General features: G+C 37.0%; 2 protein-coding genes and 1 long non-coding RNA gene across 6 annotated transcripts in view; 1 reads left to right on the top strand and 2 right to left on the bottom strand.

Annotated features, from left to right (window-relative positions):
• cactin overlaps window positions 1-27929 on the top strand; it is a 465667-nt gene that overhangs the window by 9476 nt on the left and 428262 nt on the right. Inside the window, 5 exon segments of one of the 3 annotated variants that reach the window (NM_001423826.1) lie at window positions 90-204; window positions 1715-1907; window positions 2435-2557; window positions 4579-4937; window positions 7585-8706. In NM_001423826.1, the coding sequence (NP_001410755.1) occupies window positions 90-204; window positions 1715-1907; window positions 2435-2557; window positions 4579-4937; window positions 7585-8075 (1281 nt within the window). In that variant the 3' untranslated portion in view covers window positions 8076-8706. 3 annotated transcript variants of the gene reach the window in all.
• LOC147846509 (uncharacterized) lies at window positions 7584-12532 on the bottom strand. The gene is made up of 3 exons (XR_015479103.1): window positions 10470-12532; window positions 9128-9829; window positions 7584-9062 (listed from the first exon to the last, which is right to left on the bottom strand). It is a non-coding gene; the product is annotated as an uncharacterized LOC147846509 (long non-coding RNA).
• Window positions 14705-27929, bottom strand: part of sema4e (semaphorin 4e) — a 34223-nt gene continuing 20998 nt past the window's right edge. For both annotated transcript variants that reach the window (NM_001083865.2, NM_131049.2), the window contains 8 exon segments: window positions 14705-15500; window positions 16030-16082; window positions 18095-18264; window positions 20700-20815; window positions 24018-24234; window positions 24318-24474; window positions 26311-26483; window positions 26582-26733. In NM_001083865.2, coding sequence (NP_001077334.2) covers window positions 14872-15500; window positions 16030-16082; window positions 18095-18264; window positions 20700-20815; window positions 24018-24234; window positions 24318-24474; window positions 26311-26483; window positions 26582-26733 — 1667 coding nt within the window. In that variant the 3' untranslated portion in view covers window positions 14705-14871.

Below are 27929 nucleotides of genomic sequence, written 5' to 3'. Positions count from 1 at the left end.
AAAGTAACGGTATTTCTTGTATAACATAAATGATGGTTTTGGTTGGTTTTTGAGTGCAGTGTAATTTAATGTCTGTGTTATGGTTGAAGGTGTACATGGAGCTGGAATGTGGCAAGAATGTGGATTTCTGGAGGGATATGACCACCATTACTGAAGATGAAATCAGCAAACTGCGCAAACTGGAGGCGTCAGGGAAAGGGCCAGGTGATGAGCACATTTACACATTCAATATTTCTGCTTTAAACATAAAACGATTTATATTAGAGTAAATGTGTCAAAATAAATATAATTGTTGAATTGTTATTGAGTTTATATAGTCCCATTCAGAAGAATTAGCAAATAATTCTAAAATTTGCCTCATGGATTACAAAAATATTTGTATTTTTTTTATTTTTTTTAATGAATTTTAATTGAAATAGCAGTGAAATATTAGTACATACAGTTAAAGTCATAATTATTAAACCCCCTGAATTATTAGCCTCCCTGTTATTTTTTCCCCTCAATTTTTGTTTAACAGAAGGAAGATTTTTTCAACACATTTCTAAGCATAATATTTTTAATAACTCATCTCTAATAACTGATTAATTTTATCTTTGTCATGATGACAGTAAATAATATTTGACTAGATATTTTTCAAGACACTTCTATACAGCATAAAGTGACATTTAAAGGCTTAACTAGGTTAATTCGGTTAAGGTAATTAGGCAATTTATTGTATAACAATGGTTTGTTCTGTAGACTATCAAAAAAATATATAGCTTAAAGGGGATAATAATTTTGACTTTAAAAAGGTTTTTAAAAAATTAAAAGCTGCTTTTATTCTAACCAAAATAAGACTTTCTCCAGAAAAAAAAATATTATCAGACATATATAATATATATTTTAGTACCACTCAAAAGAATCGGCAAATAGTCCTAAAATGTTTCCAAAAATATTTGTATTAAATTACATATTTTTAATTACATTTCTTTATATTTAATAATAATATATTAACTTGTATCATTATTAGTACCATTAATGCCATTTGAGATATTAGTACTATTCTGAAGTATCAGCAAATATTGCTAAAAGTTGCATCATGGATTCAAAATATTTTTATTTGAAATGTAATTATTTAATTTCATAATTATTTACAATTTATTTTAATATTAATTGAAATATTAATGTGTATATATATATATATATATATATATATATATATATATATATATATATATATATATATATATATATATATATATTTTTTTTTTTTTTTTTTTTTTAAATATATCAGAATAAGAAATGTTTCCTGAGGACAAATGAGCATATAAGAATAATGTGAAAGTTTTAATGGTGAAAATTGGTGACAGGAATCAATTACTTCTAGAAAAGTTTTTAAAAAGTAATATTTATAGTTATATTAATGTTTAAATTTAATGCATCTTTAATTATTTTGTGTAAATATATATTTTTATTAATTAATATTTATTATTAATATTTAAAACCACTTTTACTCTGCGCAATAATTATTCTCATTAACTCATTTGAAATCTGCTAATTCACGAAACACTGCTAATTAAATTTATTTGTCTTGATGATTTGTAATTATTGATTTGAAATCATTTATATATTTCCTATACAATGTCCATTCATTCATAATAATATCATACAGTGCAGCATAATTTAGAGGTCTCTCCACTATGCAAGCCCTGATCTGTGTGTTTTTGGCTGTCAGGTGACCGGCGTGAGGGCATAAACACCTCCGTCAGCACAGATGTCCAGAGTGTGTTTAAAGGGAAGACGTACAGTCAGCTTCAGGCCCTTTACATGAACATCGAGAGTAAGATTCAGGCTGGAGGCTCAAATCTGGACATCGGCTACTGGGAGAGTCTCCTGCAGCAGGTGCGCGTCTACATGGCACGAGCCAGGTGTGTATCCAACTCTAACTGTGTCAAAGAGAGATGTTTAGCGTTCAGTGACGTTTTACCTTATAGATAGTGTTATAGTGTTCTATAGACTTGTGATCGTTTGCATTACCAGAGTAGATACAAGAATCAAAGAGTGAAATTCAGTACCCTTTGAGACCTTTTTTAAGACTCTTCCCATATATTTTAAGACCTCTTCGTCATTTTAGGTTTTAACCAGTAACATTGGAAAATTTAAGTTACAGAATATTTATAAATGTTGTAATATTTACATTTTATAATTAAGAATGATACAAAATTTAATACCTTTTAACATAGCATTTAAGACTTTTAAATGCTTCTCAAGATACCGCGGACATCCTGATTACACTGATCTGAGCTGAACTTTAACAGTGCCTGAACTGAACAGTTTAAAATACTCTGGCTTTTACTCTCTTCTTCATCTATGTGAAGCTGCTTTGGCATAGTCTACACTGAGAAAACCCTGTAGAAATAAAGATGTATTGAATTAAATGTGTGTGTTTTTAAAGGCTGAGAGAGCGTCATCAGGACGTCCTGCGGCAGAAGCTGTATAAACTCAAGCAGGAACAGGGTGTGGAGAGTGAACCGCTTTTCCCCATCATCAAAGAGGAGCTGGAGAAAGAGCAGCCCATGTGAGTCAGTTCACCTCTGTCTGAATGTACAGGATTATGAGTGGGATTTTAGGGGGAATTTGGATTAATAATTGATTCAACTGGGAGGTTGTGTGAATGTGCGGTATCCCTACATACTACATATACATGTACAGTTAAAGTCAAAATGATTCGCCCTCCTGTAAATTTTGATTTGTTGTTGAATTTGTTAATAGTTCCCAAATGACGTTTAACAGAGCAAGTCATTTTCCACAGTATTTCCTTAAATTTTTTCTTCTGGAGAGTTTTATTTGTTTATTTCAGCTAGAATAAAAGCAATTTAAAATTTTTTGGTAACTTTTTAGGTCAATATTATTAGCCCCCTTGGGCAAGGTTTGTTTTTCCCGAATGTCCACAGAACAACCCATCATTATATAATGACTTGCCTAATTAACCTAGTTAAGCCTTTAAGGGCCTACTAACACTATGCTATCCGAACCGTGCCAAGGCCCGTTTCCCGGTTCAATTGAAAAGTGTGAGTGCTCTGAATCTGGCTCATGCACAGTTCACTTGGCGGGCCCTGGCCCAGTTGGAAGAGGTGTGCCAGAGTGCAGTTCACTTAGGCTTTGGCGCGGTACGCTTGTACTGTGAGTGCAAAGCGCGCCTGAGCCCGAAACTGAAGACGAGACGTGACTTTTAAGGTTTCATATGGATTTATTAATCGTTCTTACTGTTCAATGAACTCACTGCACGATAGCTGCGCCTTCAGCAAACCTCCTAATTCCTGCAGCACGAGGACTTCATGATAGTTTATGAGGGTCAAAAGTGGCTGACCTGTTCGGCGAAATATTTGACTGCGTGTCATTTCATATCAAACGACTAAACCAGGGGGGACAAGCGTCATTTGCTGAGCAAGAGCGCTTCTCTACTGAACAGCGCAGTATAGATGACGTAGGCGTGCCCAGGCCCTAATGTAATGTGAGTGCGGGCCGTCAGGGGAGACGGTAGGGGGGACAAGCGTGCTTTGGCCCAGTTCAAGGCAACTGTACAAAGTGTGAGTACGCCCTAAATCAGGGATTTCCAGATCCGATCACGTGATATGAAATCGGACCCGATCATGCGGTTTCAGATTCTATCGGAATCAGACGTTACCTCCCGATTAGGACTCAACAATATATATATATATGTGATTATTTTTTAACATCTATGGTTATGCGGTGTCACAGAGTTAGACTTCTTTCTTGACTCACACAGAAACAGCAACGCATGTGGCATGACATTACTTTGTTGCAGAGACACTATTGGTTAAATGCCAGCAAAGTAGAAGACTTAAGCAGCTTGAAGCTGAAAAGGGCGAGTATGTCTGCGGTCCGGGGGTAATGTACAGTTGATGACGACAACATTGCCATAGCTAACTGTGAGATATGTAAACTTGGGATTGCAAGAGGTGGAAAGGAAAAGGCTACATTTTAACACAACAAACTTGATAAGGCACCCTTAAAACACACACCCGACACAATACAGTGAGTTTAGCAAGGAAACCCAACCGAAGACGAGTCCGCTCACACTGCAGGAGGTTTGAAGAGGAGAGAAAATATGCCCTGTGACAACAGCACAGGACATCATAGCCAAGATAGCACAAATGATTCGCCTTTGTAGAGAACTCTGTATTTCTTATGCTTATGGAGCACCAAGAACCTCGATTTGAATTTTTTAAATGTATTATAAAAGTATCGGATTGGGTTTCGGTATTGGTAGATAATCAATTAAATGACTCGAGGGAAACAAAACCTGATCGGGACATGCCTAATTTAATTGTCACTTTAAGCTGAATACTAGTATCTTGAAAATATCTAGTCAAAAATTCTGTACTGTCATCATGGCAAAGATAAAAGAAATCAGTGATTAGAAATGAGTTATTAAAATTAAAAAGAGGGGCTAATAATTCAACTATGTATAAAATGAAACATACACCACGATTTTATCTCCAACTCCTAAATAATAAAACAAATTGCATTGCAAACATACCTTAAATGTGATTCATTGGTTATATTTCCCAGCAGCTCTAGAGAAGCGGGGTCTGGAGACGAAGAGGCGGGCAGCTCTTCTCAGCAGCGAGACAGAGAGGAAGATGAAGACAGACGGAGCAGGAGGACGGGTGGAGAAGAGGCTGAGCGTTCTGGAAGGAGCAGTCCTGAGGAGGAGAAGAAAGGAGAGGAGGAGGAGGGAGAGAAAGATGAAGCCCCGGAGGCCGTGTTGACAGAGGAGGATCTGATCCAGCAGAGTCAGGCTGAGTATGACTCCGGCCGCTACAGTCCCACACTCCTGCAGAACTCGGAGCTGCCGCTGGACACACACATCATCGCGGAGGAGGAGGACCTGCAGAGACTCCTGTTGGCCCGCAGGCAGATGCAGGTGACCGGTGCGTATCGCTCATGTACACCATCTAACTGCAACACATGCTTTTAAAGGGGACCGATTATGCAGAAATCACTTTATAAGGGGTTCAAACACAGTTGTGAGGCAACAGTGTGTGAATACAGCCAGCCTTTAATGATTAAAAATTAATTATCACATAAAAACTGCCTGCAGAAACACTTTGATTGACATTCTCAGTTTGTACATCTCATTAGAGTGGGAAAGCCCCGCTCATTAGAAATGACCTCTCCCTCATTAGCATAAACAGCCCTGAGTGAGAAGCAGCCGTCCGCCATTAGAGTTTTCACACCATACCTGCTGAAGATAATGTCAGTGACTTAAGACTGCTTTTGTACTGCATGGTTTAAGTGACCCAATTCCGGATATAGCTCACGTACGTGTAAGCAGGAAAAAAAAATCACATGGATTCCAATTTACTCAGATAAGATTCAGGACTCGTTCATATGTGAAAATTTATCCAAAATGAATCAGATATATGTCTTAATTTGATAGCAGGCAGGTCGGATTTTCAGCTGTCAATGCGAGTTGCGAATCATAAAAAAAACAGTAGCGAATGACGTCAACTTTGATGCTTTCATTTTAGAATAGACTTCAGCAGAGTCCCAAACCTAAAATCTCATATACGAGGACAGAAAAAAGCCTTTATATTGTCATTTAGCAAAAGTATTTAAGCATGTTAATGAGTGAGCGAGCGAGCGAGTGACATAAGAGAGAGAGCACAACCTCTGCCATGTAAACAATATTAACTATTGCATACATCATATACATAAATCATGCCATGAAAAAACTGTTTAAAGGTGCGGTATGTAATTTTGACACCCAGTGATTAAACTAGGTATTGCATTCCTGGATCAAAACAAACGTAAGCGCAGGTTGCCAGAGTGAGAACCAAAAGGGGGGAGTCTGACTGTCGAGCCTAAAGACTGATTTAAGTTGTGTTCTAACTAAAGGCAACATCTTAAAAGGAGTTTTTGTTCTAACCAATACCTCGAATTAATATAATAGAAACAGCTTCTATTTCTCACAGCTGAACAACAGAAAACTGACAATTATCACCTCGGGTACAGCTCATGTGCTTTATTCAGTGTTAAATGCTACTAATGTGAGTTTGAATGCCATTTTACATGACATTTATTGCCATACTACTGAAAGCAGCAGCAGATAGTTCACCTCAGATCTTGAAAATAAAATAAAATGTTTGAAATTAAACTTTAGAACTGTGACTTAGTGTAATCCAACACATATCAGTGATTCAGCATGTACATTTAATTAAGTTAAAGAGGTTTAATATGTATTAATTAGATCATAAACCTTATCATTTCGTGAGTGAGTGCATATTCTGTGCTTCTGAATGGCTGTATTTAAATTTCTGTCGTTTTTCGTCTGGTGCAAACAGCCAAATTGCTAATCACTGCAAATCTCGTCACGTAGCATGTTGTTAGGACACGGGGTTACAATGTAACCTGCTCACCTAATGTTTACTCTCGTAATATTTATATTATTTGCTAATTAATAACCTCATGTGGAACTCTGAATCTGCGTCTTATTTCGGAGTCTGCTACTGTTCACCGTAGGTCGCATTTTGGTCACAGACGCATGCTTTGAGAGACTCTCTGAATGAACGAATTAAATACGCTGTTTTTTACCAAGGCAACCTGGAGTGCTGAAATATAATTGGCTAAAGTGGTAGGGGGTGGGTTAAAAGAACCAAAACAAAGACTGCCGTTCCAGCACGTAACAGAATATCTGACTTCAGCATTGCTTTTCAGATAAACAAGAATGTTCACTTGATACGTTTCTTAAATATCTGCAAACATATGATGGTATTTAATGCTTTAGAAGAGTCAAAAACTTACATACAGCATCTTTAAAAAAGCCTAGATTAAAGGAAGTTGACCAAATGAGAACTTTTCTATCATAAACAATAGCAAAACATTTTGTCAAAAAGAAAATTAAAAAATGTAATGCCGCGAACAGATTAAATACAGGCCTGGAGGAAAGAGCGCTCTTTTATTAGCTGCCAGTCAGCGCCCGCTTTTTTTTTTTTAAGTCAGGTTATTGCGCCTTTGAAAATGCAGACATCAGAAAGAAGTCACTTTTAAAAGATGAAGCGGGTCCTTCAAAAAGTCAGGTACAATCACAAAATTGGAATTGATCATCAAGATCTGCAGTGTAAATGCAGCCTATATCACGTCTTTTCGTTATTTTTCATTATTTCGAAGGGAGTAATGCGGTTTGCACGCACATACAATGCGCACACGACATGCTAATTACCTCAGAACACCCAAACAAGAACATTTATCTTCTTTTGAATCTACTGCTATGCTGACACAGGTGTTTGTAGCTCCACCCTCTTTTGAAAAGAGCACAATCTCATTTGAATTTAAAGCGACAGTCACCAAATCAGCACAATTTTGATCAAATCCTGAAAGAGGCAGTTTTAAAGACTTCTGAAACATTATTTGTGGGGTATTTTGAGCTGAAATGTCACATACACACTCTGGGGACATCAGAGACTTATTTGGCATCTTGTAAAAAGGGGCATGATAGGTCCACTTTAAAACTCCACCTGGGCTGTTCATTTATATGACGATGCTAATACCAGCTTTCATTGTGTTTCCTGAACACAGGTGATGCAAGTGAAAGTGCTGAGGATTTATTTGTGCGTCGGGCTAAAGAGGGCATGGGCGGTGACGAGGCTCAGTTCAGCGTCGAAATGCCTTTGACTGGGAAAATGTACCTGTGGGCCGACAAATACCGTCCACGCAAACCCCGCTTCTTCAACCGCGTTCACACCGGCTTCGAGTGGAACAAATACAACCAGACGCATTACGACTTCGATAACCCGCCGCCCAAGATCGTCCAGGGCTACAAGTTCAACATCTTCTACCCCGACCTCATCGACAAGCGCTCGACTCCGCAGTACTTCCTGGAGCCCTGTCCCGACAATAAAGACTTCGGGATTCTGCGCTTTCATGCCGGACCACCGTATGAAGACATCGCCTTTAAAATCGTCAACCGCGAGTGGGAATATTCACATCGCCATGGTTTCCGCTGCCAGTTCGCTAATGGAATCTTTCAGCTGTGGTTCCACTTTAAGAGGTATCGCTACAGACGATGAAGAGGATGATCTGAGAACGGTTGAGTCGTGTTAGAGAAGAAGCTGTAACATTAGGGTCGATGTAAAACCACAAACACAGACTGTTTATTAACGCCACATACATCTGCTGATAGTGGAAAAGCAGGTTTTCACTGGCGCAGACCTAAATATTTCGACTTTTTCCGATTTCCAAGCACTCAGCTTGCATTTGAGACCATGCTAATTGTTTTAAAGCAGTGCTTCTCAACCACATTCCTAGAGGACCACCAACACTGCATGTTTTAGATGTCTCGTTTGTCTGTTACACACATAACAGGTCTTTCAGTCTCTGCTGATGATTTGAATCAGGTGTGTTTGGTTAAGGAGGCATAGAAAATGTGCAGAGCTGGTGGTCCTCCAGGAACGTGGTCGAGAAACAGTGTTTAAAGGGATAGTTAAACCAAAAATAAAACCTATCATCATTTAATCACATTTATTTGTTCAAAACTAAAGAAAAAAGAAACTCAAAGGTTTAAAAATACACAAGGGAGGGGAATTTGTTACGTAATTGAAAGATTTGGTTGAACTATCCATTTAAGTATTCCTTAAAAAATTAATTTCTTGTATTTTGTGTAATTGAAATGAGTCATTAAAGATTGTTTGCTCATTTTTACTCAAAGCTTCCAAACATTTATTGTTGTTGTTTCATTGCAAATGTGGTATTGTTAAAATATTAGCATCTGCAGCACTTTTCATAAAACACAAGTTGCTTAAAAGTTTAGATGCAGACATTCAACACATTTTTGCAGCCTGAAGATGCAGGAAGTTCATTCTTGGCCATGTTGGATTGCCTTTAAAGGCAACATACTTGGGTTTGAGGCAACACCCACAGCAGGTTTTAACAAGAAAGTGTGTGTCATTTTTGCCAGAGGGGTATCCCTAAATCATGAGAACATTACTAAAAGCCTCAAGAAAGAATCTGAATAGTCCATTGAAACGATTTCAGGCTCTAAAGTTTAATCAGTCCACCTGGAAACAACATGTTGACAAATGAGAACTTCTGAAGAACCAAAACTAATCAGTGGATTCGATACAAAGTTTGTTTGAGGCACTTGGTAGCAAGGAAAGAGGAAATATATGCAAATTAAATTCTATACAGTGCTCAGCATATATGAGTACACCCCTCACAAATCTCTCATTTAAATTCATATTTTCTATAGGAAGCTTTACAATATTACATTTGTGCATATACATTAGATTAGTCAGTACTGAAGCCAAACCTGGAGCTAATCTAAAAGAATATCTTGCAATAATGGTTTAAAATTTAGTAGCCCAAATATATATATATAAGGGGAAAAAAATTAAACAACATTTTCAAAAATAGCAAAAATCAAGAGAAGCAAAAAATGTATACAATTTTGTTGAAATGTTGTAGTTTGTAATTTTATTTTGCATGAATTTAAATGTATTATCTTTCCATTTCTAAATAGAAATGGATTCAAATATAATTTTTATAAATATATCTGTTTAATTAATCTGTTTTGTTCCAATGCACCAATATATAGTAGCCATATCCACTGAGAAATGGAGAAAAATATTCATTTTCAAAATGGGGTGTTGAGCACTGTATATGTTTATTAGGGCTTCACGATATTGGGAAAAAAAGATGACACTGCAATATTTTCATTTACTGCCATATATATTGCAATATATATCATTTTAAATCAATTGGGACGATTCTGTATGTACATGTATATATGTACTACACATATACTTACATGTATGGAATAAAATCACTGTCATAAATATTTCGTGAGTAAATAAAATTCACGCATCCGTAATTATAAAATCATAAAGGAAAAAGGAACATACTCGTAATTTTACGAGGGTACAATTCCAAAATCTGTGATTAGAACAGACACAGATACGACACTTTCTTTGTCTGTTTGTACATGACTGATAAATTTAAGATGGGTGTACTTTACAAACACGAAATACAGTTTTACCACGGACACGAAGTCCTGATTCGAGTACGAATTAAACAGCGACACTCCACTGTCAAAATTACGTCACCGCTGTCACAGGCATTAATAAAAAAGCGAGAGTCATCGATCACAACGGTGACTTAATCAACAGATGTCATGTTATAGTTAACAGTGTTCAGTGATTCACTCATACTGCGCTCGCTGTCCTCGGCCCATTCTTAATTTTTATTCTGTAAAATGTCCAAGAAACACTGTAAAAATGAACCTCATTAAGTCTCAACCTTTATTACAGCTCATGACGGACATTTCTCAAAGAAGGAATAACAAAACTCTTACCTGATACGGTGTGTGGGGGCTCTGAGTGCCCAGCAGGCGCGCCGTTGTGATCGATGTGAATATTTATGACAGTGATTTTATTCCATATACATGCTAGTATGATTTTAAAAATGACAAGCAAAGTTAAATACAACAGATACAAATAAACGATTTATGATTTTCCGGGGAGTCAAACAGTATTCAAAACAAAAACTAAATCACTGTATAATAATAATAATAATGTTTTTATTAAAAACTCTTGAGGGAAAAATAATTTAAAATGACTCCGCTATGTTAACTGTAATGTCTGGTCAACTATAATCCCAATCACATTGCAGATCATTGCGATATCGATGCTGAAACGATATATTGTGCAGCCCTAATGTATATTTCTACAACAGTTCTGTCTGGTTCTTGAATCTGATTGGCTGATAGCCGTGCAATATTTTGCCTATAACAGCACACAAAGCCCTTTTCAACATTTACCTTTGTGTATAACTCCACTCACATACAGGCAGCAAACAGCAGAGAGACTACAGTTTGACAAATATTACTGCTGTTAGACTACAAAATGTACCTTTGAGGCTATTTTAGTCAAGAATGTAGTTGTTTAGACTGCATCTATGCAGTTTATTCATAAGGATAGTGCCTATTTTAAAATATTTATCATTTCTGAGAGATCATCGGTGTCCATTAGTCAAAGACGTTTGTCGTTGTCGATCCACAAGATGGCAACAGAACCGCATAATAAGCCCTTGTTTAGAAGATTAAAACTGTTGTGTGTTTTCTTGAGCTTGAATAAGAAGCTGAAAAACGAAAGCGTCACGGTTTTTAAGGTGGACTGGATAGAGTTAATAAGAAGCTGCGAAAAAGAAGTTGGATTCAGCCTCGTCCCTCCTTATCGCAAACACAACAGCAGTCTGGTAAGTTAGTGATTGCGCTGCTTTTTTCTAGGTTATTATTGTGATGTTGTAATGGTTGCTTAATGTTTGATATACATTGTGTATTAATGTCCCCTTTAAGAGGACTATTCCTGTGGTTGTTTTACCTTTGAGATGTAAGCAGGCATGTATGGCAGCTCAGTTCAGTTCTGGCGAGCTCTGAGGACAAGTGTGTGATAGTCGCTAATAATGTAACATTTTATTTTGCGACGGATGTTTAAGTGTCTTTCTTTTCCTTTTGCCTACTCATTGTCGTTGACTGGCATGTATGTAGTCAACAGCACTTGGGAGAAATGCATACAGGCCAATAGGAAGAGCGAAATAGTTTCTGTCTCCTGTTTTTATTCCTTAAAGTCTCCGGGTAAATGCTGGTACACCTGGCACCCATCACAATACCGACAGCAACAGGGAAATACTGTAATAGACTGTAGGGAGAAATCTCTGTAGACGGATGGCATTTCATGTCACGTTCAGCCTCATAATCTTAAAGTGTGAGCAAAATCAGCTGTTTTGTCATCACTTTATACATTACTCTATAGAGAATCATTCAAACACTAGCTCTAAAGCGATGTTGGTGAATTAGTAACGGCTTCTGCTGTTCTGACGTCAGCTGCAGATGTGAATGAATGGCGGAAGAAAGTAGTTCCTATTGCAAAAGAGTCTTAGGGTGCTTTCACACCTGTGAATCGATTCAGTTGTTCCGAAACAGAGATTACAAATGATACATTGTTGCTCTTTGCTCTTGGAGCGGTTCACTTTTACACTGCAAAGTTTCTAATCGGACCAAAAGAGCTAAAACAAGTCACGTGTGAGTAAACTCTCCTCGCATTGGTCAGAGTGTCAGGGTTTATTTTGCAGAGTCCTGTTCAGCTGTCAGGGGAGGTGGTGGTTTGGTGGTGATTGACAAGGTGTGCGCGACGTGTCTGAAGAGTGAGGAGAGATGTGGTGGGGAGGGGTGAGAAGGGTGCGCGACGTAGCCTATTTGAGGACCGGGAGGATGACACGAGATAATCGGGAGATTATCATTCGTTTGCGGGCATCCGGACACTCGCGAATCTTCCTGCTCTACTCATAATTCTCTCTTCATATAGCCGTATGCCTATTACATATCCATAAAACACTGTGATATAACCGAGCTCGGATTGGATAGCTTTCTCACTGCAATCGAACCGCTCCAGAGTTCGTTTCAATCGAGCCGAGACCACCTCATTCAAGCGATCTTGGAGCGATTGATTTGGCGCGGATGCGAGATCAATTGCTGGTTTCACATATGCCAAACGAACCGCGCTAATGGGTAAACGAGACAGGTTCCGAAACAAAAGTGTAGGTGTGAAAGCACCCTAAGACTCTCCGTTTTTGATTTTCCTTTTTATATAAACAATTGTGCCCCTTGATCTGTTGTATAAACATAATATCACACTCGTAGCAGTGCGATATGGCTGTATATCAGCACTGGTTAGACACTGAGGCACTTCTTTCACCAGTGCTGATGTACAGCCATATCTCATTGCTACGAGTGTGATATTATGTTTATACAACAGATCAAGGGGCACAATTGTTTATATAAAAAGGAAAATCAAAAACGGAGAGTCTAAGGGTGCTTTCACACCTACACTTTTATTGCTCTTATATATAATTATGTAATCCACTTTGTCCCTTTTCCATTGTTTTTCTATGCAAACATGTGAAAGACTGAACTTCACAGTAGTTCTTATAAACTTTATTTTCATTACTTACAGCATTTATGTTCAGTTTAAGGTGTTAAAAAGTAATCTAAAAAGCAGTTTATGCTTTCTCCATGCAAATAGATATTGGCTGACCAAAAGAGCTGCCAGTGGTGTTATTTTGGTGGTTCTTGGCCAGATTGAGCTGTAAATTTTCCGTAATACCATTCCTAAGTTATGTGTAAGATATTTTATTTACTTTTTTTGGTTTGTTTTTGTTTTTTAGGACAACAGTATCTCCAGCAGGAAAAATATCCAAAGATGCCATTTTAAATTGTGAAGAAATCAGCGTTTTTGAAACAAATTAAGACAGGTGAAGTTGATTCATTTGAATTATTTAGCCTGACATGTTTGCTGCTCCAAAATATTTAAAATCTTTCAAAAATTAAAACATATTGTTTTCAAAGGGGATTTTTTGTTTGTTTTTTACCCAGACATTTAAAAATAATATGTATTAGAGCAATACCGCGAAAGTGTGATATTTTTTATCCAAGGTTATTATACCGTCAGAATCATAGACTGGTCAGTATCTAATACCGGCCCACGCCTACTGCATATAAGCGAATTAAATGGCTGCTTAGGGCCCCGCCGGCACTAGGGGGACCTAACAACCCGCTAGTGGTGCAAGCAGTTTCCTTGCTGAAATTGTTTTTATCTACATTTTACAATTATCTTCATTGACAGTGCTTTAGTACTTAAATAGTACACATTTTCACAAAAAAACTAATGATAAAAAATAGAAAATAAATGAAAATAATGAAAACTATTTTATTAAAGTTGAAATTGTTTTCATGTAAAGGTCATATGATCAACAGCAAGCTAGCAGGATCTGTTAAAGACAATCTAATAGCACATTTGTCAAAAATAGGCAATTACAGATTAATAAATCACATCTACTTGTTGAAAACATTTTATTTTATTTATTTATTTATTTATTTTTTTTTGCCTAAAATGCATTTTATTGAAATGCAAAAATACTGAAGTGTCTTTTACTGACATACTTTGCACACTGGTAATATTTTTCCTGAGACACATTTATAAAAGTTATGCCCTGATTGAATTAATCATACTTTAATATGAGCTCTGGACACTGCATCTCAAATGTAAGGAACAGAACAGGCTAAAGGGAATAATAAAGTTTGAGTTTGGTTATTAACATTCACCCAGTACTTTTTGCCTCCCTCATGTTTTTTATAAAAATATTTTTCAGATTTATATGATTTGCTTATTGATTTTATTATTTATGGATCAATCTTTGCATTAATGTTAATTGTTTTGTCGTTGTTTTTTTGTGGGTCGGTTTGCAATGGCAATACTTCACTATTTAGTGCAAGGTAGGGCCCCGAAATTATTCTGCTTAGGGCCCCCAAATGTACAAGGCTGGCCCTGATTATCAGTATGGTTATTAGAGAATGTATGACAAGTTTTGGTAATTTAATTTTCCTTCAAAATAAACATTCATACGTACTTATATCAGTACTTATAAGTAAAAAACAAACAAAACAAAAAAAACGAGTAGATCTGTACTTTGACAGAAATAATATTGTAAGGACTTATACTTTCACTTTACTTAATTTTTATTAGGGTATCTGCACTTTTACTTTCACTGTTTTACTTTTAAGTACTTAATTTGTTTACTTGTCCATCACTGGCTTGCCAAAACGTGTTTTTTTTTTTGTGCATAAGCATTGGTAAGAATTTCATTTGGAAGTAAAATAGACATTTTTTATTTTATTTCCAAAGGTAGAGATTATTCAAACACACAAAATGGGTCAAAACCACAGTTTAGTCAAGTGTTAAAAGCTGCATAAGAGGAATCCGCACTAGTGTGCTTGGTCTGCATGTAAATGGCGAAGTAGCATATTAACAAGTCTCAAATCTCTGATTCATCATCTATGTATTTCAGTGACATCTGACCTGTGGACCCAGCAGTGGTCGAGAGTCTGTCTGTTTCTCTAGAGCTGGAATACCTCTGGTCATTGGCGTGGTTGTTGTTGCTGTTGAAGTTCACTACCGATGATGCTAGTCTCTGTGGCTGAACCTGGTTAGCATCGTCTTCGTGCCTGTTTTGCGTGTCTTTTACCCTCCTGTGTAAACATGGCAGAGACAAATGGCCTTTGTACAGGTTCCATATCAACAATGCAGCTAGAACTAGTGACAGTATCACCACCATGGCCACTAGGGTGCGCTCTTTTTCCTTAACATGATGAAGTGACGCTGTGGTTCCAGATTCGGACCACATCTTAACATCATACGCTACATGCTGAGTCTGGTATTTGCGCTGGGAGACGGTCTCGATGGAGCTGCAGATGTAGTAGCCGGTGGCGTCCAAAGATGCGTTGAAGATCATCAAGCCATCGGAGAGGATCTGGATGGTGTTTGATGGTTTGATTGGCTCGCCGTTTAACTGCCATTCAACCTGCGCCAGGTTGGAATAAGGCTGGCAGCCCAGCTTCACGGTATTCCCATGGTAAAAGGAGATGTTGACTGGTTTACTGACACCTGTAACACAAGTTGTAGATGTAACATTCGAAGTAGACATGAAATCAGAGCTAACCATATTGAACATTGATTTTGTTAGCTTACATTGCTTGTTTACATTTGTGCCTGTCATTAAGAAAAAAAATTCTGTTGAATTCTAAAAATGTTGAAGTCTTAAAATGCACTTCCTGTGTGTTTTCAGTTAAATTCTCAGATGACATCTGTCAGAAGTATTGTGTGTGGTTAACATAACCACCACCGCCCCTTAACTGTCGAGTTTGACAGCGCTATGACAACAAACAGAAATGGTGAAGAGGAGGAGGTTAGGTTGTAATAACTCTCCCAAACCTTTCCCTGACCTTTCTGAATGAAATGCCCACTTTACTGCATCCATTTAGCAAACACACAAGCAACACCCCCTGCTTTTTTTATTTAATATTCTGTTCCTTTAGGAACTGCATCACAATACGAAAACACATATGGTTCCAGCTTCTGGTTCATGGTGACTTTAATGTTTTAGTCATAACACACAGTCTAAAATCTCATTTACCTATTGCTGGACATTGACTGGCATCTCCATCATTTAAGCTTTGAATTACAGTGCTGTGGAAAAAACAAGTCAGAAAATACTAGCGTTAGTAATAGTGTAACGTTACATTACTAGAAGACATTTTGAATATAGAAATTTCTATATTCAAACAGGCGATAACCTCATGTTACATCCATGATGATGCAGCTAATGCGCACCAAAAGGGTTTATGTCAAAAGTAATTTCATCAAATTAAGCGTTTTTAAAAATGTCATTATCGTAATATGCATAAATATACCACAAAGCAAAATTTTCATTCCTTTATTAAGTAATGCTGGGCGAAAATTAATCATGATAAACACCATACAAAATAAAAGTTTGTTTTGCATATATAACAAAAGTTATATATATATATATATATATATATATATATATATATATATATATATATATATATATATATATATATATATATATATTAAGGGTGTCACAATCCTCCAAATCCTCGATTCGATTACATTTTCGATTCTAAAGTCACGATTCGATTCGATTTTTGATTATGAATAATTAATTAATTAATGACCATTTAATTATTTGTAGCCTACCGTTTAAACTACCTGACCTGCATGGTCTTTGTTTTACCCATAAATAATTCATACAGTAAATGAAAAGGCAAGATACACACATAATTACCACCTGTCAATCACTTTTTCTGCGGGACTTGTGAATAGGCAGGGATCTGTGTCGTTATAATGGCGTTGGTAAAAAAGATGCAAAACCAACAGGAACCAGTCAACAGTATCTGAGGTGTTCGCTAAAATGACTAAGTACAAGTGAGTGAAAGATTGAAGCAGTCCTCTGACTGCCTGGACCTGCTGTCTCGAGCGCATGGATGTGAGTGCGTCTGTGTCTGCGTGGTCACGTGATGTGCATTTTCAGAGGTAGTGAGGAAGGAGGGCTGCTCAGAAATGCTACACGCCACTGTGGATGTCAAATTGTTGTCGTTCTAAAATGCCATTTAAAAACAAAGACAGTGTAAACAGGGCCTGAGTGTGTACTTTTCGCGAGCTGATTTGCAACGGGTGCGGGCTGAGGATCGCGATGCCGGTGTTGTCAATCGGACGAACCGTACATAATACGTACATAGCAGAGCTTGCAAAACTGTGTTTTTTTTGTCGACAACACGAACGTTGTCAACATAACTCACTGGAAATCCAAAATGCTTACACACCGGCGACTTCATTGAAAGAGGAGAGGGTTTAAGTTCTGTCGACGGGTCTCCTGCTTCTGCAGTTTAACAAGCACTTCAACAAGCCTGTTATTTTCCCGCTTGGCAAGCCAAGCTGACGTGACATGGGGGCGTGGCAGCATCGACGATTTTATTTTTTTGATTCGATAATCAAAATTGAGCATAAACATCTTTTATTTGGGATGTGATTAATCATGATTAATCTTTGCTCAGCACCATTTTTAAGCTTTTATTTATATTATATTATTCAATTTCTATCTTAAATATTATTTATATTTTATAACAGAATTAAGAAATAAAATACTAGACAAATCTTTCATGATATATACATCTTTAATATGGCAGACGTTTTACATCACAGCAAGCTACACTTTTTGCATGGGAAAGGTGCTGAAACCGGTGACATGAAAACAGTGTGCTATTAGCAATCATTTAAATTGTTTTAAAACTGGTTTAATTTTCTTAAAGCAACATATCATGCTCTAGCTACACTTTAAAATAAGGTTGTATTAGTGGATGTTATTTAATAATAATTTAATAATGCATTTTACCAACATGAAAAAATAATGAACAATACATTTATTACAGTATTTGTTCATGTTAGTTAATGACAATACAGTTGTTCGTTATTAGTTTGTTAACTTAGGGTTCATAAACTAATGTTTACAAACATGAAAAACATGTTAATAATGCATTAATCAATGTTAATCTATGATTAATAAATGCTGCACAAGTATTGTTCATATTTCATGTTAGTAAATATATTAACTAATGAAACCTGATTGTGAAGTGTGACCATGTAAATATTAAATTATGTTAATATTTTTGTCTTTTCACCTGCTTCTGGTTCTGTGGATGTTGTTAATAGTAGCACAGTGCTCAGTATCGAGGTCCCAGCCACAGTGCGGATCCCTGGCCAGAACACAGTCCAGACACGTCTGGTACTGCCCACATTCACTGATTGACAGCTGAACCACGCCCACCTCCGAACCCACATACAGCTGCTTCTGGAATGACATCACACATAATTTCACATCTCTTTAGAAAATTTAAAAACACATTGATTTTGACTTGCTTAAAAATATAACACCAAATCAGCATGTTAAAATAACAAACAGTAATGATGTACAAAACTAAGGAAAATTAAGGTTTACATTAGGAAAAAGAAACAAAAAGAGACTTGTAATTATAATGTTCTATCTGCATTCTGTGTAGTTGAGATGTTGTATTACATACTGTCCACAAAAATACGAGGATCACATTTGTATTTTTAATTATTTAACCTTTTATTGACTTTCTTTTTTGCAAATTCTCATTTATGGCTCCTAAACTCTGGAATAGCCTTCCTGATAATGTCCGAGGCTAAGACACTTTCTCCCAATTCAAAACTAGATTAAAAACCTCTTTTTAGTAAAGCATACACATAGCGGTATGATACATGAATGTGCTCCACGCAGGTTTCTACATCTCGTTTATATACACTATGAACAACAGCTACGCTAATTATTCTCTATTTCCACCTGGGGATACTCATCCCGAGGACTATGCAGCGCCACTGATTCGATCCAAGACCAGCGACGAGATGATGCCAAGATTTCCATAATCCTGGACCAGGCCGTATCCTGAGCAGCTGCTGTGGTGGTCATGGAGGAGTGGAGTGCATGAGACTGATTCCTGTGACGCTCCAGAGACAGACAAGTCTTCGCTAAGGTCCAGCTTCCAGCCTCCGGCACCATGACTAAGGCTCTGCACAAGACGTTTGGCCAGAGGAGAAATGGTCGTGCCCAACTGAGCCTGGTTTCTCTCAAGGTAGTTTAATTCTTCTCTTTCATCAATTGGTGAAGTTTTTTCCTCGCCGCTGTCGCCACTGGCTTGCATGGTTCCAGATCTGCAGAGCTGTGCATGGTTGGATTTGCTCTTCAGTGTTTGGACTCTCAGTAGTCATTGTTAAATCACACTGAACTGAGCTAAACTGAACTGAACTTAAACTGTGAAAACTAAACTGACACTATTTCAATTTACTATAATCTTCTATGTGAAGCTGCTTGACACAATCTTCATTGTAAAAGCACTTTACAAATAAAGGTGAATTGAATTGAAAAAATAGTTCAAATAGAGCATTACTATACAAGCAAAATGTAAACAAAAATAATAATGGCATATAAATGTATATGCACTCTAACTAATAAATGATGTTAATTAATAAATAAACCAAAACACATACGCACAAACAAATAGCAGGTGAGGGTCTTGCCAATATCATAGCCATTATTTTGTGTGCTAAAATTGTGAATCACTTAAAATTTTCTCCATTTAATAAAATACATTTGAATATTTCCCTTAACAGAGCGCCTCTGACCCCATACTCCCAGAGCACCCTCCAGAGAATGCCACAACGGACACAGTCGAATGCTTACTCCAAGTCCACAAAACACATGTGGACTGGTTGGGCATACTCTGTCCCTGTATGAGCAGAGTAGGAGTTTGATTTACATTGCTGACAATAAGTCAGACTTGTTTCCAGTGCATGTTGGACTCCGGCAGGGCTGCACTTTCACCAATTCTGTTCATAACTTATGGACAGAATTTTAAAGCACAGCCTTGCGCCAGAGGGGGTTCGGTCCGGGGACCACAGGATTTCATCTGTGTTATTCGCAGATGATGTTGTTCTGTTGGCTTCATCCAACATGGACCTTCAGCATGCACTGGGGCGGTTTGCTGCTGAGTGTGACATGGCTGGGATGAGAATCAGCCCCTCCAAGTCCGAGGCCATGGTGCTTCACCAGAATAAGATGGTTTGCCATCTCCAGGTTGGAGGAAAGTCCTTACCCCAGGTGGAGGAGTTCTAGTATCTTGGGGTTTTGTTCACGAATGAGGGAAGGATGGAACGTGAGATTCACCCTGGAGGGACTATGTCTCTCGGCTGACCTAGGAACGCCTCTGGATTCCCCTCAGAGGAGCTGGAGGAAGTATCTGGGGAGAGGGAAGTCTGGGGTTCTCTCCTAAGACTGCTACCCCAGAAACTCGACCCCAGAAAAGTGGTTAAAAATTAATGAATGAATTTTAATAATTCCATGTAAACTGTGGAAGAGTTTTTCCAAAGTGTACACCATTTTAAAAAATAAGTTGTTACGGAATAAGAAAATGTGAAAACTTAATTTGAAATATTGTCAGCATAGACAGAACAATTTGTTAAATCAATTTATAGTATTTTTAATCAAATAAAATAAATGAGCCTAAGAGATCTTATGAACCTGGATATAAATTAATATGAAAATAATTCCTAAATGTTAGGTAAGCTCTGATGTAGCACAATGTGTTAACAATTGAGTCACAGTTGACTCAGCTTTCTGAAAGAAACAGTACAAACTTGCACAACACAAAATCTCACGATGCCGCCAAGTGAGCAATAAACACATCTGTTAACACATCTATTTATTACCTTGCTGCTTGAAAGACGCAGTATCTTGATGGGCTCCGAGGGCTCAAATAGCTGAATCTCTTCCATAATGACCATCTCTCCATTATAATTCACAGCTTTCAGGACTGATCCACTCTCTGACACGAAACAAAATGCAGAACACAAGAAAACAAGTTTACTTTAAATGTGTTGAGGCATTTTGGATAATCCATGTTAAAGGTATAGTTCACCAACAAATGAAAATTTACTCATTATTTAACACAAAATAAGATACTTTGGAAACTGGCAGCCATTGACTTTCATGATAGAATAGTGTTTTGTTGTTAGGTAGGTTATGGAGTAGCTGCCACCCCTGTCATTTTGTTTTGGTGAGTTGGTGTAGTTTAGTTTAAGCGTCTGATCCACTGAAGATTACAGGTTTGTTTTGACATCTTTCTTTGGTTCGTTAGTTTAGTGGGTTGGGGTTTAGTTTGAATGTTTTGTTTTATTTATTTCTTTTCTTTGGCAACACTCCTGTTTTTCGTTTGATCGGGTTATTAATTAATTCACATTCTAAACTTCTATATTCATTGTTTTATATCATCGTTTAATAAATGGCTATTTTTGTTTTACATATCCGTTGGTTGTGGTTTCTCTTATTTTCACATAGCACCAGCAGAGCTCACTTTATATTATGTCTCATCTCTTTAATAACCTAAACACATAACAGTAGGGGGAAAACATGCTATGGAAGTCAATGGCTACTTTTCCCAAAATACTTCAAAATATCTTCCGGAGAAAGAAACTCACACAAGTTTGAAACAAGTGAAGGGAAAGTGAATGATTTGTGTAAATAATACCTTTAAAAGGGTGTATTAAAATTACAATGTTTCCTTAAAGTACAGTTTTACTAGGGCTGCACAATACTGGGAAAATATGTGAAATTGTTTCTTATGGTATAACTAACTTTTAAAAACGCTATTTTATCAGCAATAATAACAATTTACCCACCATGTGATTCCAAACCATTATGAGTTTATTTCTTCTGTTGAATACAAAATATATGTCTCATCTCTTTAATAACCTAAACACATAACAGTAGGGGGAAAAACATGCTATGGAAGTCAATGGCTACTTTTTCCAACATACTTCAAAATATCTTCCGAAGAAAGAAACTCACACAAGTTTGAAACAAGTGAAGGGAAAGTAAATGATTTGTGTAAATAATCTCTTTAATAAGGTCCATTAAAATTCCAATGTTTCCTTAAAAAAGTAGATGTTTACTAAGGCTGCATGATACTGGGAAAATATGTGATCATGTTTCTTATGATATAATTAACTTTTAAAAGCGCTATTTTATCAGCACTAATAAATTTGACTATTTACCCACCATGTGATTCCAAACGATTACGAGTTTCTTTCTTCTGTTAAATACAAAATATAATACTTTGAAGACAGCTGAAAATCTATAACCATTGATTTTCTTCGTATTTCTTTTTTCCTACTATGGAAGTCAATAGATACTGGTTTTCAACATTTTTAGAAATATTTTACTACATTTTCAACAGAAGAAAGAAACTCATAAAGGTTTAAAACAGGTAAAGGGTGAGTACATGATGACAGAATCTTCAGCTTTGAGTGAACTTTCCCTTTAAAACTCCACTAGTGACAGAAAACCTCAACATTCTCTTTTCATCCAGATGATCCCTCGGTTCCAGCTCGTATCTCAGCCTGCCTGTTGGATATTTCACACTGGATGAAAGATCATCATCTTCAGCTGAACCTCGCAAAAACGGAAATGCTTGTAGTTTCTGCCAACCCGACTCTACACCATAACTTTTCAATCCAGATGGATGGGGCAACCATTACTGCATCCAAAATGGTGAAAAGCCTTGGAGTAACGATTGATGACCAACTAAACTTCTCTGACCACATTTCTAGAACTGCTCGATCGTGCAGATTTGCACTCTATAACATCAGAAAGATCCGACCCTTCTTATCTGAACATGCAGCTCAACTCCTTGTTCAAGCTCTTGTTCTCTCCAAACTGGATTACTGCAACTCTCTACTAGCTGGGCTTCCAGCTAACTCTATCAAGCCTCTTCAACTGCTCCAGAATGCAGCAGCACGAGTGGTCTTCAATGAACCTAAACGAGCACATGTCACTCCGCTGCTAGTCCGTTTGCACTGGCTGCCAGTTGCTGCTCGCATCAAATTCAAAACTCTGATGTTTGCCTACAAAGTGACTTCTGGCCTAGCACCCTCTTATCTGCACTCACTTCTGCAGATCTATGTGCCCTCCAGAAACTTGCGTTCTGTGAATGAACGTCGCCTCGTGGTTCCATCCCAAAGAGGGAAAAAATCACTTTCGCGAACGCTCACGCTCAATCTGCCCAGTTGGTGGAATGAACTCCCTAACTGCATCAGAACAGCAGAGTCACTCGCTATTTTCAAGAAACGACTAAAAACTCAACTATTTAGTCTCCACTTCACTTCCTAATCTGCAATTGCCTCTCTGAATATCACACTAACTGTACAAAAAAAAAAAAAAAAAAAAAAAAAACTACTAACACTTCCCTTCTTAGACTTTACAGACCTGAAACTTGCCTTTAGTACTTATTCATTGTTGCTCTTATAGTTGTGTAAATTGCTTCCTTGTCCTCATTTGTAAGTCGCTTTGGATAAAAGCGTCTGCTAAATGACTAAATGTAATTACAATATAATAAGTTTAATAGACTGGCATTCATTTAGTTGCTCAAGCGTAAAACGTCACAAACAGCTGTTTACTTGCACGCGCCCGTCAGAATCGGCAGGTAGCGCAGAAGCTCCATTGAATATACAGGGGTAAAATAAATGCTCATATTTTGAAGACATCGTGGGGAAAAATGTAATTTAATGCAGTGCTTCTTGCTCAATCTGAGGCAAACTTTATATCAGATATCACTCAGCCAGTGGAGATCGCTGATTTTTAAAGAAAGTAGACCTTAAACATGCCGATATTGCAATGGCATACACTTCACCGGAAGCGGTTAACCCAGGTTACTGGCAAATTAAAAGTCCTATTAGCATGCTTCGACATATTCCCTATTAACCTAGTTAGAGCTTTAAATTGCACTTTGAGTTGAATACTAGTATCTTGAAAATATCTATTAAATATTATGTACTGTCATCATGACAAAAATAAAATAAATCAGTTATTAGAAATGTGTTATTAAAACTATTATGTTTAGAAATGTGTTGAAAAAAATCTTCTTTCCGTTGAACAGAAATGGAGGAAAACATCTACAACTGTACATCCTCTTTAAAATACTGTCAATTTACTGATTATAAAACCACATAATTGCATCAAAGAGTGTTTACTTGTGCCGATGAACATGACTTGATGGCTGGTCCCATTCAAGGCGGTCGCGGTGGTCACTACTATTCTAGTGAATGCAGCTCCTCTCTTCACCAGCAGGGGTTGCTCTGCAGTGACAGCCTGGTCCATCAGAGGCTTGTCTTTGACAAACTGTAACGTTTTGTCTGGAAGCTCCAGAGATTTGGTGATGCCCTTTTCTCTGGCATGATTGTCAATGCACTTTCGTGAAAAACACAGTCAGAGTTAGTTAAGTTAATCAGTTTTACTAAATGAGTATACCAGTAAACTAACTGTAGACACACCGCTCCGGGTCGGGGATCAGGAAGCTCGCCTGAGTACATCACCCACTTCACAAATGACGTCTCCACATTAAACGGAGCCTTAAATTTGCCCTTCGAGAACACGGTCTTGATGTCTTCAATTTTGTATGAACATACAGCAGAATACTGAGAGGAGTCTCTGTCGAGGAGAAACATTTCAGATTAAATTTTTCAACATTAACCATGTTGCGGACATTTATCATTTACATTTAGCAGACGTTTTTTATTCAAAGCAACAAATAAGCAAGCTAGCAATTTGTTTTACACAATCCAAACTTACTCTGAAAGTTTGGAAAAGGGTAATTTTCAAGTCCATGAATTTAAAATAAAGATTTTTAGATGTTAGAATCAGTATTGTTAATTTTTGGGATATCTATAAGCTAGTGCACACATAAAATAAAAAAAAATAAAAAAAATAAAAAACTTTTAGAAGATATAAAAGAGATATAAACATGTAAAGCTTGTAGTTTGTCACTTCTGCCTATGAAACAACGGTTTTACTCCTCAACAGTTTCTCATCCAGTCGTGACCAATCAAATGCTCTCTAGAATCTGCTATGCCCCGCCCCTTCAAGACGCTTTTCATTTAACCCCTCTCGCTGGCAGAGTGGTGATAAAACAACCTTTTTTTCATTATATGCCACCCTCTCTTCATGTTTTCAGTTGAAATTATGCCAAACATCAAATAAAAATGCACATTTTAAAGTAAACAAGACCTTTAAAGCTAGCATAATGGATTTAAATATTTTTTTTAATTTATTACAGTTGAAACTGCTCTGCACTGCATTAGCGCTATGTAAACAAAGGGCACTTGACACAACAATTACATTCACTGGGATGAGGTAGAGGTGTGCAAAGTACAGTAGAGATCAAAATTAGAGAATATAATATGAACACTTAAAGGGATAGTTCACCCAAAAATGAAGATGCTGTCATCATTTACTCACTTCACTTGTTAAAAACTTGGTTGAGTTTCTGTTTTTTTGTTGAACACACACACACACACACACACACACACACACACACACACACACACACACACACACACACACACACACACACACACACACACACACACACACACACACACACACACACACACACACACACACACACACACACACACACACACACAAAAACATTTTTAAAAAAGCTGTAAATCTGTAATTATAGTATTTGTTTTTCCTACTATGAAAGTCAATAAAAAGTCAACAAAATATCTTATTTAATGTTCAACAGAAGAAAGAAACCCATAAATGTTTATAACCACTTGAGGGTGAGTAAATTGCGAGTACATTTTTGGGTGAACTACTACTTTAATTTTAATGTCTTTACCCTTAATATTTATAATAAATATATAAAGGTTTAATTGAATTGAAGTTATAGTCACTTTAGTGCTGTGTGTGTGTGTGTGTGTGTGTGTGTGTGTGTGTATTAGCGCAGGCTTTTGAAGGGGTATAGAGAACCCTGTCTGTTATTGCAATACACAGGAGTTGGAGAGAATTTTAACCATTGTGCTGATTTGACTTAACACTGACTACAGTACATTGCAAAGTCAGTTAAAACTGTAATGTATGGCTGCCATTTAATAGAGTTTAATAGGTATATGAAAGCATTCCTAAAATTTGATTATATTAGATTTTTTGATAGAGGATTAGTGTTATTTTCAAGTTTTTAAACTGTCTATCAGAATTAATGTAACTCATGAAGCATGTTTAAAACTGCTCACTTGATCACTTCAAACAGAGCTATGCAAAGCTATGTTCTCTAGTTTGGATTTCCACTGTAATAAAACTCTGAATAAATGAAATGTCCAGCCTAAAGTCCTGATCTAAACCTGATTGAAAATCTATAGCTAATAATAATTCTTGAGGTTTGTGGAATTAAAAGGTTTTCAAGGGTGCTGTTTGTGGTTGTTATGAATTCAAGATATGATCAAATATGCTTTGTTTTCACAATCAACAGCTCAAACTTACGATTGTGGGGTAAAAACAGCATAAAAAACACAGGTGGTCCAGTCATCTGGACACAAGTGGAAAACATCCTGCACCAGAAGAGGGAGATTGGTGTTTGGAACTTGACAGTCGAGCCTAGCTTTTAGAAATGACGTCCACTTCTTTTGTAGCGTCCTCTGCCCACCCAAGTCACCCTGGGAGGATAAAATGATTTTGAATAGATGTTATACGTGGTCGACAGGAAATCCTGTAACATTTCTTCAAATAGATGCATAACCTCAAGGGAGTTTACCTTGCACACACGAGCCACTCGAGACACGTCCACCTTTGTGTATGACTCATATTCCACTGCCGTCTCACTGAAGAACAGATAGATCTTGTCATCATCCCCATCTGGATTAGATTGGCCCTCTGGTATGTGGGCCATGTGGATAAAATTTGGTTCTAAAATGACAAAACTATTTTAGTTGTTTGCATCACTCTAATATAAGAGTAAACATATTTTCACCCGCAGAACTACAGATTTGTGTGTGTGTGTGTGTGTGTGTGTGTGTGTGTGTGTGTGTGTGTGTGTGTTTGCAAAATTTCTGTAAACGACTGCAATCAACAGATACTCAAACTACCCTGCCTGGCACCAATAATCATTTTATAGGGACATTAACCTTTTTTCATGAAATAAACTCTTTTTTTGTTATGGAAAATGGCAAAATATATTATGTATGACTTATTCATGCACATTATTAAATTAGTCACACTTTACAATAAGGATTCATTAGTAAAAAGGGGGCCTATTACACCCCATTTTACAAGATGTAAAATAAGTCTTCTAATGTCCCCAGAGCAAGGGTGTCCACACTCAGTCCTGGAGGGCCAGTGTCCTAGAGAATTTAGCTCCGCCCTAATCAAACACACCTAAACAAGCTAATCAAGCTCTTACTGGGTATACTAGAAACTTCCAGGCAGGTGTGTCGAAGCATGTTAGAGCTAAAGTCAGCAGGACCCCAGGACCCTCCTTACAGACTTTGGACACCCCTGCCCTAGAGTGTGTTTGTGTGAATGTTTTCTAACTATTTGAAACTGCCTCTTTCAGGCTTTGATTCTATTTGTGCCATTTTGGTGACTGTTGCTTTAAATTCAAATGAGATTGCGCTGTTTTCAAAAAAGGGCGTGGCTATAAATGCCTGCGTGTCAGCATAGTGGCAGATTCAAAAACCAGACTAACGTCCTGTGCTAATTAGGGAGAGATTGTCACTAATGGGCGGATGACACAAAGGAAGAATGTCAAAGTGTTTTTGCAGACTGTTTTAATTAAGTGTGATTATAAAAAAAAATCAATTAATAGATTTTTTGTCATTAGAAGCTGGTTATATTAACAGACTGTTCCCACACAACTTTGTTTAAGCCCCGTATAAAAGTGTTTTTTTGCATAATAGGTCCCCTTTAATGTTAGTTAATGTATTACTATTATGAACGATACTTGAACAGCATTTATTAATCATAGTTCAACATTTACTAAATGCATTAATAAAATCGAGAGTTATGCTTATTAACATTGGTTAACATGAAATTCCATTAATGTTAACAAAGGTGAATAAATACTGTGATAAATGTATTGTTCATTGTTCGTTTTTGATAGTAAA

The sequence above is a fragment of the Danio rerio genome, chromosome 2 (genome assembly GCF_052040795.2).
Source record: "Danio rerio strain M-AB ecotype USA chromosome 2, GRCz13ab, whole genome shotgun sequence".
Taxonomy (NCBI): domain Eukaryota; kingdom Metazoa; phylum Chordata; class Actinopteri; order Cypriniformes; family Danionidae; genus Danio; species Danio rerio.
This window is presented reverse-complemented; position numbering and strand designations above follow the sequence as displayed.